The 15,574-nt window shown below is 39.3% G+C and overlaps 1 protein-coding gene and 1 pseudogene across 1 annotated transcript; both read left to right on the top strand.

The window, feature by feature from the left end:
* LOC137976533 (adhesion G-protein coupled receptor D1-like) overlaps positions 1-1,595 on the top strand; it is a 24,569-nt pseudogene extending 22,974 nt beyond the window's left edge.
* Positions 1,596-7,884: 6,289 nt separating this feature from the next.
* On the top strand, positions 7,885-10,395 carry LOC137975510 (synaptic plasticity regulator PANTS-like). Its single transcript, XM_068822622.1, has 3 exons — positions 7,885-7,984; positions 8,088-8,206; positions 9,582-10,395. The coding sequence occupies exons 1-3, from the start codon at positions 7,885-7,887 to the stop codon at positions 9,684-9,686; spliced, it is 324 nt and encodes a 107-aa protein (XP_068678723.1). The 3' UTR covers positions 9,687-10,395.
* The last annotated feature ends 5,179 nt before the right edge of the window (positions 10,396-15,574 follow it).

The raw sequence follows: 15,574 nt of genomic DNA, 5'->3' as shown, positions 1-15,574 counted from the left end.
ATTTTCAGTAAATTATACAAAAATACTGTAATTCCAATGCTTTGCCAAATATTTCGAAGTGACTCTTCATTTCATTCCCCGGAGGTAACATGTAACGTCTCTTCTCGAACAATCTCGAAAATGCTCCATTTCCACAATTTAGATCCTAGCAGTCAGTGTATATGGCGGGACAATTAATTGGCCACTTTGAGGTCGCGCGGGACACAGGGTCGAGAGTCTTATTGAATTGCTCTGTGGGAGTGTTTTGGGGAAGAGCCAGTTTGATCTGCAAAGCAAAAAGACTTTCGTATACTCTTGCACGATAACGATTAACTATCTTTATAATTTAGTAAGTGAACGTCGCATGTACCTCAAACTCACTGACCTTTTGATCAAATCTTTTCGCTTTCGGGACAATTTTGCACCTTGGCAAGCGAGCCATCATTGTACAATATTCTGGTGGTTTAGGAAGCTCAGCTCTTGGTATATTGTTTTCGTGTAATTTGAGTCCTTGCTCCGCGCACACAATGATGAAAATGAGTCTCCCAATGGGTTCACAGTGCAATTCAACAAGGCTGTTTCTCGTACGTGATGATGTATGTTATATGATACGAAACGTCAAGTTAAAATGCGTTATAATGTTTATCACGGCAGTTTGCTTTCAATTATTGTTTTTAATCAAGTTAAAATGGCCGAAAAACAAGAGTATTTATAATTCAGTCTCGTCGCATGCACTTTCGTTATTATCACGCAAGGATTTCCTACCTAACTTTCTACGAAAAAGCTGCGTGAGGAAAATTAACGATAACCTTTTTTTTTTCTGATATTATAGATCACGGATATCTACATCGACGGAAGAAAGAAAGCCACAAACATCGACAAATTCGATCAACACACACATGACACCTAGTCTGGGAATCGACCACTGGGTACATTGGCGGGAAGCGAGCCATCGTCATCACATCTTTAATTAACCTTCGGATTTTAGAGTAGCTTTATTTAGCTTATATCATCGAGAATTTACCCTCCCTACCATGATACACCACATAGGACAGGCCGCAACACCAGGAACTTCATGCTCTACTCTTTGCAAATAGTGTGTACTAGGTTATTTTACCCGGAGCCTCCATCTTCCATATTAACACTCTAAGTCAACCCTTTCCCTTCTCTTTTTATTTTTAGAAACACCTCCAAGCGGGCCTTTAGTTGATGTTTTCACAATAGCCAATGATAAGAGACCAATAGTCAGCCATTTATTACGTCACATACGTATGTGATGTATGTAAGCCACTTCACGTATGTTCTCAGTCACATACGACAAAATATAGTAGTTCTAAAAATAGAAAGATACCCGCGGGACACGGTTGACTCAAGGGTACAATACGTATGGAAGCTTCGGGTAACGGGATCCTGTGCAATTACCATTGTGCCAGCTCTGCTCTCACGACTTCCTAGAGTCATCTCCGCTTAATTCCTGGATGCTTCGAATTGTTCGTTGAAGTTTAGCGATCTGGAATAACAAGGAAAGAGTTTAAAAACGTACATTAGCGTCGTAGATCTTAAATTCCCTTATACGAGGAACCAACCCTGTCACAAACATGTTTTAGAATGGTGTCCTGGTAGCTGCCACCGTCGTCTTTCAGAAAGCGCCTCCATGGCGTCGCAGCACCCGCAGAGGGATCCCTAATCCCTCAAATTGTTTTGTTCCCTTAACAAATCAAACCTCGGTTGGATAACTTGCTGGATGTCCAGCCCATTAAAACGCATGTTGAATTTATGGAGGAATAACAAGATTTTTGTTTAAGAGGTTAAACAAGATATGTTCAAAAAAACCATATCTCAGTGCGCGGCCATGCACTCTTTTAACTCCTTGAAAGGCGAGCTTTCATTCGGTGCAAAGCAGATTTTCTAACTGCATAAAAAAAAAAAATAATAATAAGTAGAACATCTGTCATTTTAGTAGTACTTCCGACCTTCAAGATTTAAAAAGTTTCAGGCGGAAATTTCTCCAGAACCGCCTACAAGTTGGCGTCTCCGGCGTTTGCTTGCCCCCATCCCCACCAAACCCCCAAAAAAATACGCTCCGCCATTCCTGTTCAACATGATCTCTCCTCTAAATGAACGATTATCGTTCATGATTCGTAATTTGCTTTGAATTTACTATTATCGTTAATTTATGACATTGTGTCCCAGGACTTGTGGTAGCAGAGAAAATAAGGAAATAAAAAGTCGTATCCCATAGAATATCCCTGCTCAATAGTAATTAGGCCTAAGCTAGAACAACAATTAATAATAATAATTTAATTTTAATATGCATTTTGGGGTTCTCGTATTTCTTAATGTGCTTCGTTTACTTGATTATAAAAAAAAATCGTTAAATGGTATGGTAAATTTACTGTGCGTGTTATCCAAACTGTACTGTAACCTGCCCTGTAATGTAATTTTGACTTTTATTTTAAGTTATTGTGAAATGAATTAAAAATATCCAGAACATACATTTGAAAAAGAAACTGTACAAGTCATAATTGAAGATACAATAATAATAATAATAATAATAATAATAATAATAATAATAATAATAATAATAATAATAATATGTAATAAGTATGGGTAATCAAATAGTGACGCGTGAAATTAAGGAATAATTTCAAGCACGTTTTGTCCAAATTTCCCGAGCCTTTTGGCGAGGGAAATTATTTGATTTTGGACAAAACTCAAGTAAAATTATTCCTTAATTTCACGGGCTGACAAATTACTCCTTAATTTTCAAACCTGGACGCCATTTTAGCACTAAAAGTTGCCATGGCAACAATGTAATTTCACATGTGGAATAATAAATTAACGCTGAAATTTCGCGCCAAAATTAAAGAGTAATTTCCCAACCATGTTATTATAATAATAACATATACCAATGCGCAATGATGACATAGGAAATCCAGAGGCTCCTTAGCCCCATCTCTAAGCCCAGCAAATCGCGGCAAAATAACAAATGCCGTCCTAAGAAAATATGTCTTAAGATGGCGCCTAACAAATGCCGACCTGAGAAAAATGTCTTAAGGTGGCGCCTACACGCATCCAGTCTGTCCATATCACGCATTTCCTTAGGTGGTGAATTCCATAGAGTAAGAGAAGCCGTGGCAAGTGCCCTCTTAGTTTTTATGGCAGGAAAAGCAAGCAGCAATCGTTGATCTAAGATTGCGCCTCGAGTGGCTGACTTCATACAAAGTAGAGGAACTTAGCCCCACAGCTAGGGTCTTCCTTGTGCTATAAGCGTTTTTTTTGCCAAGAGAAATCCTGATATCATACAAACACCTGCTTTTGGAGGATCCCTGCCAAGTATTAGTAAGTAGTAAGGGATTTTAAGACAATACGAGACAATTACCCGAACGTTCTGCTTATTTTTGGAACGCACGAGCTCTTTTTAGACGCAAAGGATCGTAACCGGAAGTTATATGTACAGGGTTGAGATTAGCGCATTTCAAAAATGACTACCACACAACGTATTGAGTAGAGAGTCAGGTGAGAGCCGAATCCTATACTTTGTTCCTTCGCACAATCAAAATCCAGGGTGACACGTCTCAATGAAATTTGGCCTATGATTGGCTCATTCTATAAATAATCGGTATGCAAGATATGGGGGAACAACCGAAGGAACAATTTTTCGCGACATTTTTAATGATGCGACGCTCGCATCTTTCTTCAGTCCGAAAAGAACGATTTTTGAAATGGTTTGTGAGAACCCTCGTTCCCAGGTAAAGCGAAGGAAAAAGGTCCTGGGAACGAGGCTACTTTGCACGGGAAAAGAAAGACGGAAATCTGGGACCTTTCTTTTCAATATGGCGGAAGCATACGCTGGCCTGACATCCTCTAGCACCTGAGGCCGAAAATTATGGGTTTCAATGACCTCATGCACCCGAGAAATATCTACAACAAATCGCCAGCAAATACTTACCGAGAAATTTGACTACTTTAGAAGGTTCGCCAAGGAGACTTCATCGGGGAATTTTAGTTTGAACTTTAAAGATGCCGGCGCTTTGCGAGCCTTAACTTGTGCTTTGTTAGAACAAGACTTTGGCCTGAAGCTAGATATCCCGTTAGATCGACTTATTCCCACAGTTCCTCTTCGACTTAACTATATCTTGTGGATTGAAGATCTGCTTTCGTGTCTTTCAAAAGTCTATCGTCACGAGACAGTTCGGGGATTTGACGTCGGTGACGCTTTAATCTCGATCAACATTCGCCGGTAACAGTGCACTGTTACACTCTGACGTCATAGATTTTGCACTGTTTCCAGCTCAGAGACTTTTGGCGGGAAACAGTTTTATTGTTAGATGTCATGTGACCTTGAAGTAGTCAATGAGATCGCGCGCTGCTAGGAGAAGTAATCGTGCTGCAGGTGAGGCATGTATTTTAGTACATTTGTTCTTCGCATAATCTGCAAAAAAACAATGTGAAATTACCAAGGTTGTACGACAACTTCAGCATCCAATGGTGAATTTTTCTTTCTCTATCATAATTTCATATCCGTCCAAGGCAATCCCTTTACAGGGTATTTCGGCCATGTTATCCTTCTTGAGTGAGACGGAGTGATAGCCAAATACTTATCAGTGTTTGCGTCAACTTTGCTGTTGTCCATGCTAAAACTCTTGATTTGGAGCCAATATTTTTTCCAATGAACAAAACGTTTTTTGTTTTTTGTTTTTGTTTTGTTTTTTTTTTTTGTTTTGTTTTGTTTTTTTTTTTTTGGGGGGGGGGAAGGGGGGGTCAGGGATGACGCAGTGGTGAGAGCACTCGCGTCACACCAATGTGGCTTGGGTTCGATTCCCAGACTCGGCGTCATATGTGGGTTGAGTTTGTTGGTTCTCTACTCTAACCTAAGAGGTTTTCTCCAGGTACTCCGGTTTTTCCCTCTTTCCCTTGATTTGCATTGATTGTTAATTTCAATTTACAGTGTCCCCGATTAGTGCTCCAACGCTAGAAGATTAGACACTTAAATAAAGTTCCTTTCCATTCCTTTCCTGGGACCGTGCAATCAGTGATAAAGATGATTCAGCAAGAAAGCTGAAACCGCAATGGGTTTGTGATTCGTAAGAAATTATTTTTTGTTTCATTCTCATGTCCCTCAGGAGCGGATATATAGGAGGGGGTTGCACCACTAAGGAATGGCGTAGGTGACTTATGACGTTTTTTTTTTTTTTTTGCAGAATACCACTTATATTAGAAAGCCCCCTCTGCGCACCCTCTGCACCCTCCTCCTCGACTTTAAAGCAATCAAAGTGTTTACTGATGGACTTTCGTAAGTTTCGACCAAAAATTGTTACGAACGCCGTAACAGTGCCCCTTTAATCGAACAAATTATCACAGAGCTCTTCATAGAACCACGGTTCAACTTGATTGCAGGTTTTCGCGAGACGTCATCGCAGCCATGTTGTTGGACGAAAACAAAAGATCTATTAGCTTATTTTGTTCGTCCAACAGAAGTCCTACATTTCTCTATTGTTACTGGTGTCTCTAGAGGTTGGTCCTCCCCCACGCTTTTTATTGTGCGTCGTCGCGTTTAACCTGTATATCTGAGAATTAATTTTCTCGAATTTAGTGTCGGTATGGCCAGAAAATACACAGAGTGCAATTTCCACAGTGTGACATTTGTCAAATGAGCTAAGTGGAATTTCCGTGAAGTTGAAATTCAGACTGAGAAGGCGGACTTTATTGCAGGTGTTTGCAGCTGCTAGAGTCGTTTAATGAATAAAAAATCGATGATGTTGGACAATATTTTTTATGCCTTTCCTCATAGTTGTACCCCAAATCTATCTCAATAAATTTGAAAGAATTTTGCACGCTGATCTCGATCAGGAAAGAATTTCCCATTCGGGAGTTTTAGCTCACTATGTGTAGAAACTAGGGACCAACGGGTTTCTTCTTGCGAATTGTAAATAACCAGTAGCAAAGAACCGGTTCCATTTCTGTTTTGAATAGTTTTGAGAAAATAGTAGTTTGAGTTTACACTCATTTCTTTTATAAACTGAAAAACTTTTTTATAGGAACGTTTAGGCTGTATTAAGCAAAATTTTAAGAACATAAAAAGAATATTTCCGGTTACTTGATAACAACGTCTTTGTTTGGCTTATTTGTTTTTCGTGATGAGCGTGTTCTTATTGCATGATACACTTAAGAAAAATCACTTTGTAGTCCAACCACACAACTGCAAGAGCATTTTCGGGCTCAAACATCAAACCGACAAAAAAAAAAAGTAAGGCCGCTCAGCCTCAGCCCCAAAATTCGTCGGTCTAGTTCGCATATACTATTAGTAGTGGTAATTAAAAGCCTTCAATTTGCGTTTATGTTCAACAGCCGACGAAGGCTCACCGCTGATAAAGTTTTTCGAAGTAATTAAGGAAAAACAAAATCTAAAATCAACTGACATCTGGCTTTTAAACTGTGTGGAGCAAGAGTTGACCGTTCTGCAAGTCGGCGTCAAAGTTATGAAACAAATATTATGTTTAGTGGCGGTTTTTGCAATTGCTTGTCTGGGAGTATTTTCGGGTAAGTACCTCTGTAACATGAATATTAGTTTTATGGGTTTTAATATCTGGGGAAGCCGAGGACGTTTCGACCGCTGTGTTTGCCAGTTTTGGAGCACATACATCAGAAGGCATCATACATTAGTACACACATTAGATGGCATCAAGTTAACAATTTTCAAAGGTATGTCAAAGAAAAATCGACAAGATCAGCCACCAGAATCTTAAATTTAGGCGATAAGATAATCCAACAGTTGTGATCTTAATGTGCTATGGAGAAGCAAATCTTCATCTGATGGTAAAAATGCATTCAATTGGCAGGAACGCAGGTTTGATTCGAGAATATCTTACCAGAAATTTTAGTATTTTAAGAGATACAAATGTTCCGCCGAAAACAAATTTAGCGGCTAGTGTCGACGTGCAAATGGAATCAGGTTGTTCGAGAGGAGATCTTGAATTTTTTTCTTTTTTATGTTTTTATTTACATTTTACACTACTTACAAAATTCACTACTACCACTACCAATACTACTGCGAACATGTACGACTGTTAGTGCAAGATCTCCAGTTGATTGCATCAAACCCGGGCCTCAGTTTGTTTCATTTTAATATCTTTCTACTGAAGCGGTTAATGCCTCTTCCCTCACAGCACTTGTAAACTACCTTTAAATTGATCCCTTTTATTTATTTATTTTATTTTCATTTTTTATTTGTGGAGGCAATAGACCATATTCGTATTCTCAGTATTGGACTGGAACTAGCTTGCAATGGAGGCTATTGCGGGGGAATATATTAAAAAGTATTTGCATTTGAAAAGATTCCCCCGCATTAGCCTCCATTGCAAGCTAGTTCCAGTCCAATACTGAGAATACGAATATGGTCTATTGCAAAGTAAATTAAGTATATTAGGCGCACAGACGAGGTACATGGGACGATGTGACTTGGTCCCATTCCTCCGCGCAAAAAAGGCAAACGTCCCCACGCCTGGGACCCAGATTCTTAGTCAAATTCCTGAGGGTGGGGAAGGCAATAGAGGTCAAATGCCCCACAACTGCCCCCCCCCCCCCCCCCCGGCCTTAACATTGATAGCTGCATAAGAATTACGACTCGGATGATCAAAGGCGACTATGAGTTGACTGTGAGAATGGAAAGTAAGGTTGCAGTTTGCAGGTCATTGTTAGCGCAGCAAGTAAGAGCTAGTTTGGTGATCTCCTGCCATGGCAACCCAAACACTGTACAACTTCTGTGGGATAACACCAGCTTCCTTATGGAATAGCTGCCTGCAGTGATGTCCAATAGAAATAGTTGGAGGGAGGGGTGGTTGGGGTTGCAAGCTGCCTTGAACAGGTGATAATGATGATGTTTAAGAGGGGAAGGTTGGGGATATGGAAGTGTCATTGAAGCCTAAGATCCAAAATTTCATTTTGTTTCTCCTTAAGGCTCCTAGATGTCTTGACTTTTTTGACATGTGGCGATTCTGTGCTTGTAAGTAAAAGATAACTTAAATGCAACATGGACAAAATTGGAAAGGAAAAGTTGAATTGTGTGTTTCAGTTTTGACTTTTCGTTCAATCTTCATTCATGGCAGCTGCCCGGAACCAGTTTCATCAGTACTACATCTATGGCAAGTTCCAAGATTGTTTAGTATATAGCAAGGCACTGGGGAGCTGTATCAGTTACAAGGCAACAAGGTCTTCAGAGGATAGGGTCTGTGTACCTTTTTGTGTTGAATGTAAAATGTGAAGACATAACAGATCCAAGTTTGTCTATTCAGACGCGGGTGTTTTTCTATGTAAGAAGGATCGTGAACCAATCAATCAATCAATCAATCCAATTTTGATCCGGGTTTATCCACGTAAACAGGGGTGGACGGATTTACCCACTTTGTCAGCAATCTTTCTAACTCCCACTCTCCATCTTGCTCAGTTCATGGCGTCCTATTCTTGGGTTGCACATGACGTCACAAAAAAATGAAATACAAAACTAAAGAGCCTTTCGAGTTTTTATCTTGATCAGCTACAGGAGGTTTTAAAAATATATCTGTTTGCATGTTTTCAGCTCAGTACCGTGCTTCGTTTTGAAAATAGAGCAGTTTGAATTTCAGAGTTTTTCACAGTGCGTGACGTGTTGACAGCTTTCGAAAAACGTGCCAGTTGCATAAAAACATTGATTTCCCTCGTGTTTTTGTGGCCTAAACAGCCAATATACTAGGAGACGTGTCTATACGAATGGTTGCTAGCTCATTATACAGCAGAAAGTGTTAAAGACAGCCAAACTAAATTCCATATGTTTCTACAGGTTTCCAGCCACCATGTTGGTTTACTTCAGCAGTACACCAACATGGCACCTCCGTACTAAACTCTACAAATTTCAGTAATAAATTTCGCCGAATAACTCAAGTACGGAATATCGCACAGCCCTGAGAGTTGGACCCGTTATTTACTTATTCCTCTTCTATAACATTTCCATTTCTTGAATCAATTTCTTGAATGGTAAGCGATTTATATTTTCACTTGCGTGACGTGCAACCCAAGAATTAAACCAGAAGTTAGAAAGATCAATGCAGCTAGATAGGCATCCATTGACTCCTCCTTAATAAATTTTACTCTGTCTAACGCCAGATTATTAAATTTTTACTCATCAACTGAGGGCGGTTTGGGAGTCAATGGGTTGACCAACTCAACATCCACTCAAAAGCTAATGTCCTCTTCAACCAATGGACTCCTAGGAGTGAGACTTAATAGAGTTTAGTCGGTCTAATACCAGACGATTTTAGTCAATAGTGATTTTGACTTGTTTACACCCTGTGAGCAGTTGAATCTCACTCCTTATCCACTTCAATAGCGAAACGAGCACAAGACCACCACAAGCAATGAATTCACTCTTTCCTGATTTGCAAGCTAGTCCCTCTGGCACTGGCTACAGAAAGTAATGTTTTGTCAGCCATACATGCTTGACTAGAGAATTGATCACTTGATCATAGTGGTCTGTCTCTTTTTGCTGCCGAAGCGGATAAAGGATGAGAATCCAATGCTCACAGGTTAACTTGTTGAATGTGATTCCACAATTTTTTATATCGCAGGATGTCATGCTGAAAGCCATGAAAACAAAGGAAATTAAATTTACGTCATCTTCAGTTTGGGAAAAGAGAGAGAATCCTCATGAATATTGGAACGGTAAAGAATAGGTGGCAGTAGAGTACAGTGTATGCAATGGGTGTTGAAAGCAAAGCTGTGCTGTGAAAGTGACTTTGCGCTTTCAAGAAAGTGGAAAGCAAACAGAAAAAATGGACAAGGGAAGCGAGTTTGAGTCAATTCCAACTGAGAACTTTGTGGAAAACACCTGACTTTGATTCTATTATATATGGATGGAAGCTATATCAAAGACGCCCTGCAGCTTCTTGTGCTTGGCCACAAAAATTCATGCTATCTTCTTAACATAAACCAGTTAAAGACAATATCATTGACTTGCTTGCTGTGTGAACCTGCACAAGTATGCGGGACTAAATTGGACAGGTCACAGGTCAGTGTACATGTCACTGTGCTACATATAAATAAACAACACCAAAATTGTCTCCTAGCCCTAATAACTATACGAAAATGTTTTAGGTGTTGGGAAACTCTTGGCTAAGTTGTTCATCAGTGGAGCAGGGTGTTCTAGTCTTGACCTGTGAAATATGACCTATATTTTAGACCTGCCTCCTCCCTTGTTGTTTCGCATTGGAAATTAAGATTGGGCACTTATGGTTGGGTATCAATCCAGCCATCTCAACCAAAACAAGCCATTTTATGGACTGGTTTTGACTTCAGTGTCTTCTTCAGCAGAATTTTACAGTTTCTACTTGTCCTGTTGCTTACGTGCCATTGGACTTATCGCATTAAAAATTGTTTGTGCGTTTGGTTTGTCAAGGACCTTTGAAGACTATTAGGGCCAAGCAACCCAGTGGTGTCCTTTTCTTGGTCGGGAGCTCTTTTGCCCTCAGTGATGGTCAATTGCCTGGACATTGGAACAGTCCTACTGTATCTCAACTCCCACTCACCTGAAATCGTAAGCTACTAAAAACACAGATAAATGCTTTTGAGGGTACAAAGATATACTTTTTCTGTTTCTCACAGTTTTCAAACCAATAACTCATCAAACGGTGAGATTGCCGGCACACCTCTGTTACCCATGAGCGAACCTATTACATACAATTTGAACCTACCACTTACAATTTATGTTCCTTCTTCTGATACCAGGCTTTTTGATAGGGTGCAATGAAAAAATGCAAATTGTGCGAGATCTGCAGGGCAGATTATGCAATTAGAAAGGCCAATTATGCGATAAATATTGTAAATTATGCGTTTTTTTCTGAGCAATTTTAAGCTTGTTTTTCAAGGTTTCAGTATTAAAAAAAACACGTTTTTACTGCTCTAAAGACATTTTGAACACAAGGGAACAGTAATTATGAATCTTGATCCACATTAGTTGGGACAAGTAAAAAAAAAGATCTCTTCTGCACTATTGGTGCACCACGTTAAGAGTTGAAAGGACACAGCTAACATGCCAAATGAATGATCAATAATTATTAATATTCCTGTATGCTACAACTAGCTTATTACACTTTGTTTTTGTGTGCAGTATTATATTTCGGAACATATTTGCTAATCTGAAAAAAAGGCGTGTTTGTGATCACCAGAAACTCATAAGGGTTGAAAACCCTTATGAGTTTCTGGTTACACCAATTGGCGACTCTTTAAGAATGAGACTCGTACCAGGCCCCCCACATGCAAAATAACGCCTTGAACTTCGAATATTTATGAAATTGAAGGTAACAAAGGCTTTAAAATGGCATATTTATGCAGGAACTCCTAAGAAACTTGTTGATTTATGTTTTATTTTATGAATTTTGTGCGTTCTTTTGTGAATTATGCGGTTTTTCGTGAATTGTGCGATCGGATGCGATTCGAGGTCGATTGTGCGAAATCGCACCATGGCATAATATCAGAAGGCCTGTGATATCGAAACAACAATCAAACTAATCAAGGCGAGTAGGATAGTTCACATCTAATTCTAGATAACTAAGGTTGTTGCTAAAAATATTCAGGTTTACTAATTATATCTAGGGTAGGATAGTTCATCTAATTGTAACTAGTATTATAGTAAGGCGCTAAAAATTTACAGGTTAACTACATGTAATTATGGTGCTGAAATTTAGAGGTTTATATATTATCAGTGGTGGATCCAGGGGAGGGGCCCGGGGGTCCCAGGGTCCCCCCCCCCCCTTATTTCTGGACCAAAGCCACCAAAACACCATAAAACACTAAAACTGTGAAAGGGCGAAACCAAAATGTTTGAGAGTGGGCCCCCACCTTACCTACAGGTCTGGATCCACCACTGGATCCACCACCACCTTGGTTGCTGGCTGGACTCACATCTTAACATGTCCAAACATGTTACTAGCGTGTGCAAATCAGCTTTTTACCATCTTCATAATATAAGGCGTATAAAGAACTATCTTTCTAGGGAGAATCTTCTGACCCTAGTGCATGCATTTATCACAAGCAGGCTAGATTACTGCAATAGTCTGCTTTATGGCATCCCTAAGGACCAAATTTCGAAATTGCAACGCGTTCAAAATGCCGCTGCAAGGCTTGTTATGGGCATTGGGAAATATTCCCGTATTACTCCTGCTTTGTATGATTAACATTGGCTTCCAATTCATGCGAGGATTCATTTTAAGATTCTGCTGCTGGCGTTTTAAGTCATCCACGGCAAGCTCCCGCTTATCTGTCCAGTTTAGTGTCGGTAAAATCCAAATCTTATTATAGTTTACGCTCCAACTCTAGCACCCTTTTGGATGCCCCTAAAGGCAAGATGCTGGTAACTCTTGGAGGGCATTCATTTCAGGCGGCCATGCCTCAATTATGGAATGCCCTACCACCAAATCTACGAGATGTCAAATCAATTGAGACTTTCAAGAGAAATTTAAAGACATTTTTATTCAGGAAATCGTTCGCAGATAGGTTTACTTTAATTAAATTTTAGGAATAATTATATTTTACTTGTACAAATTATAATTATTACATATTTTTAATCATTTGTATATTAATTCCTGTAATTAGATTTACTATTTTGTTTTTTTCTTCTTTTTTTTTTTTTAAGACATGTGAAGCGCTTTTGATTTTTTACTGTAAAAGGCGCTATAGAAATATTAAATATTATTATTATTAATATTACTGATTACAATAATTATGTTTACTTAACTATTTTTAAAGGGGACATTGACTAGTAAAATTGTGTGGCATTAGACAGAGTAAAATCCATTGAGTCTCACTCCTAGGAGTCCACGAGTTAAACCCAGGTCACAAGCGGACTGCACTTAGCCAGCATCCGGCTTTTCTTGCTTAAAGCAGCCATTGTGCTTTCGATACCTGAACACAAATACTCCATTCAATAGTATTGTAGATAAGAAAAGGAATAGCAATGAAAAGTTCCTTATCGTACACACCATCAAATAAAACTTGTCCAGGAAAAAAAAAATGCCAAAGAAAACTTGTCGTTTTATACACCAGCAAATGAAAATTTATTGTCAATGGCACTTATCAAGGAAAACTTGCTGTGTAACCAGCTTTACGATTGGTGAGATATTTTTAAAGATTTTGCTGACAAAATAATCAATGTAGATTTAGATGAAGCAAATTGTGTGAAGAGTTTCAAAAAATCTTTCATGTTTCACTTTGGCTGCCTAGTAAATATTGCTTTCCAGGCAGGTGAAGGGATGGTGTAGTGTTGAGAGCACTTTCCTCCCACCAATGTGGCCTGGGTTCGATTCCTACACTTGGCATCATATGTGGGTTGAGTTTGTTGACTCTGTGCTCTGAGAGGTTTTCTCCGGGTACTCCAGTTTTCCCCTCTCCTCAAAAACCAACATTGATTTGTGTTACTTTGTTGATTTCAGTTTACAATGCCCCCAACTAGTGCACCAGGGCTAGAAGACTAACACTTAAATAAAGTTCCCTTTCCTTTCCTTTCAGTTAATAGACCCTTCCACGGTTTTTGACCGCCATCTTGGCTGGGGGGCAAACAAGGCTAAATTTACAGTAAATATATGGGATTTTGGCCGACTTTGAACCGCTGTAGCGCCGCTAAAAAGAGAAAGATTTCCAACTTTTACCACTATTTTAAATACTTTTATATCATTATATCATGATATCATTCATTCAACAGAAAATAAGGCCATTAAGGACGGTATCATGTCCGTAAATTCGAATTACAAATCTTTTCATGTTGCTTCTAATTTTGCGGCAATTTGCCGCAATGGTTTCAGAAGGGTTTGTATGGAATCTCAAAAATTCGTTTATGGTCGTTGTAGCTTGAATGTGTTCATTATATTTCATTAAAATAATCTCAGTATAAATGTCTTTTGAAAGACACTATCACTGTGGAAATCCGTCTCTTTTTAGCAGTGCTACAGAGGTTCAAAGTCGGCCAAAATTCCATACATTTACTTTAAATTTAGCCTTGTTTGCCCCCCAACTAAGATGGCGCCAAAAACCGTGGAAGGGTCTATTTATTCAGCTCAGTAAATAGGTCATTTTACAATGCGTGGGCGATATTGCTCTCGTCAGATTGAAGTTTCTCGCATTTTTGTCTCACTTTCTTCACGTATTTTTACTTAATTTTGACCCCTCTGCCTTTTTGTTATCGCTGCGGATCCACTCGGCTATCGCCTCGTGGATCCACAGCTACTTTGACAATGTTACGACACAATTTATGATCAATAACAGGACAGGCGCATGAAAAACTGACATCAATTTGTTAATTTCACATCATCATTGACATCATCATTGACCGATCCTATGAATGGCTGAGAGGCTGTCGGTGTTCCAGGGCATACCGTTACGGAGAAAATTGTCAAAAAAATAACACAAATAAAATGTAATAACAAAAAATAATCACTCGAAACGCATACATATAAATCGGAATTACGCAAATGTCAATCGAACTGCTCGGACATAAATTGAGCCTCGTCGAACTTATACAGCGGTTACCAGTCACACGCGCCCCTCAACGACATTTTCAAATTTCCAAACTAAAATTTAGGTGGACGTCAATCAAATGTTAAGTTTCCATGACGAATTCGACTGCCGCCAAGTGAACAGGACTGTTGCCATAGAAACATATGATTGGCGTCCACCTAAATTTAGTTTACTGTCTGTGAACATTACAATCGAAAAAATTTAAATTCTTTGTAATCTCTGAACGAGAGTCTTATAATTTCTTGATCAAACGATAGTTACGGCTCGGCAGCCAGTAAGGTGACGTCACTTCTGCATGCATAAAAACTATTGTCTGCAGGTGTGACGTCACTTGTATATGTATGAAAACTATTGTCTGCAAGTATGACGTAACGGAAACAGAGCCAGCAAGAATTAGCTGTGTGCTTGTCTTATCTCTCCTGGCTACACTCCAGCTCTTTCATCCCGCCTGCACGGTTTCTTTCTTTCTCCGCTGTCTTTCTCCCTGTGGTCTTTGGCCTATTTCTCGCCCTTGTACCTTCCAGGGTTCATCACTCCAATGCTGTAAATCTGTCGTTTGATTAGGTTCCTCTCACCGGATCATGAGTATACGTGCCCTTAAGACCCGGGCAAAGCGCTTCAACATTTGCTTTAACATCCATTCGATTTTGTTGAACGATGGTGACTGTAAATTTACTCGGTGGAACGAGGAGAACATGAACCAAGCAAATTACGTAATAACACGGTGCGCAGCGTTAAGGACGAACACCACGAATTAAAGCAATAGCGTGAAGGTTTATTGAACGGAAATGCTCAAAGTTCTTAGTGGTACAGCCTTGCAATTAAAACGACGGACCAAAGGTCGCGGAGTTGAGAGGTAGATCACAACGTCGTAAGGACGATGAAAGTCGGTTCGAACTGAAAGGCGATAAAAGCAAAACAGAAACTAATTTTAGCTGATTAACTACCTATAAAGGTAACCAAAGGTATATAGAAGGCTAAGGTAAACGTTAATAATTTCAAATAGCACATCAATAAAATAAAACAAGAAATGAGATCAAACGAGCTGATCAAC

This window comes from Montipora foliosa, chromosome 11 (assembly GCF_036669935.1).
Source record: "Montipora foliosa isolate CH-2021 chromosome 11, ASM3666993v2, whole genome shotgun sequence".
Taxonomy (NCBI): Eukaryota; Metazoa; Cnidaria; class Anthozoa; order Scleractinia; family Acroporidae; genus Montipora; species Montipora foliosa.
Note: the sequence above shows the minus strand (reverse complement) of the source record. Positions and strands in the feature narration are given on the sequence as shown.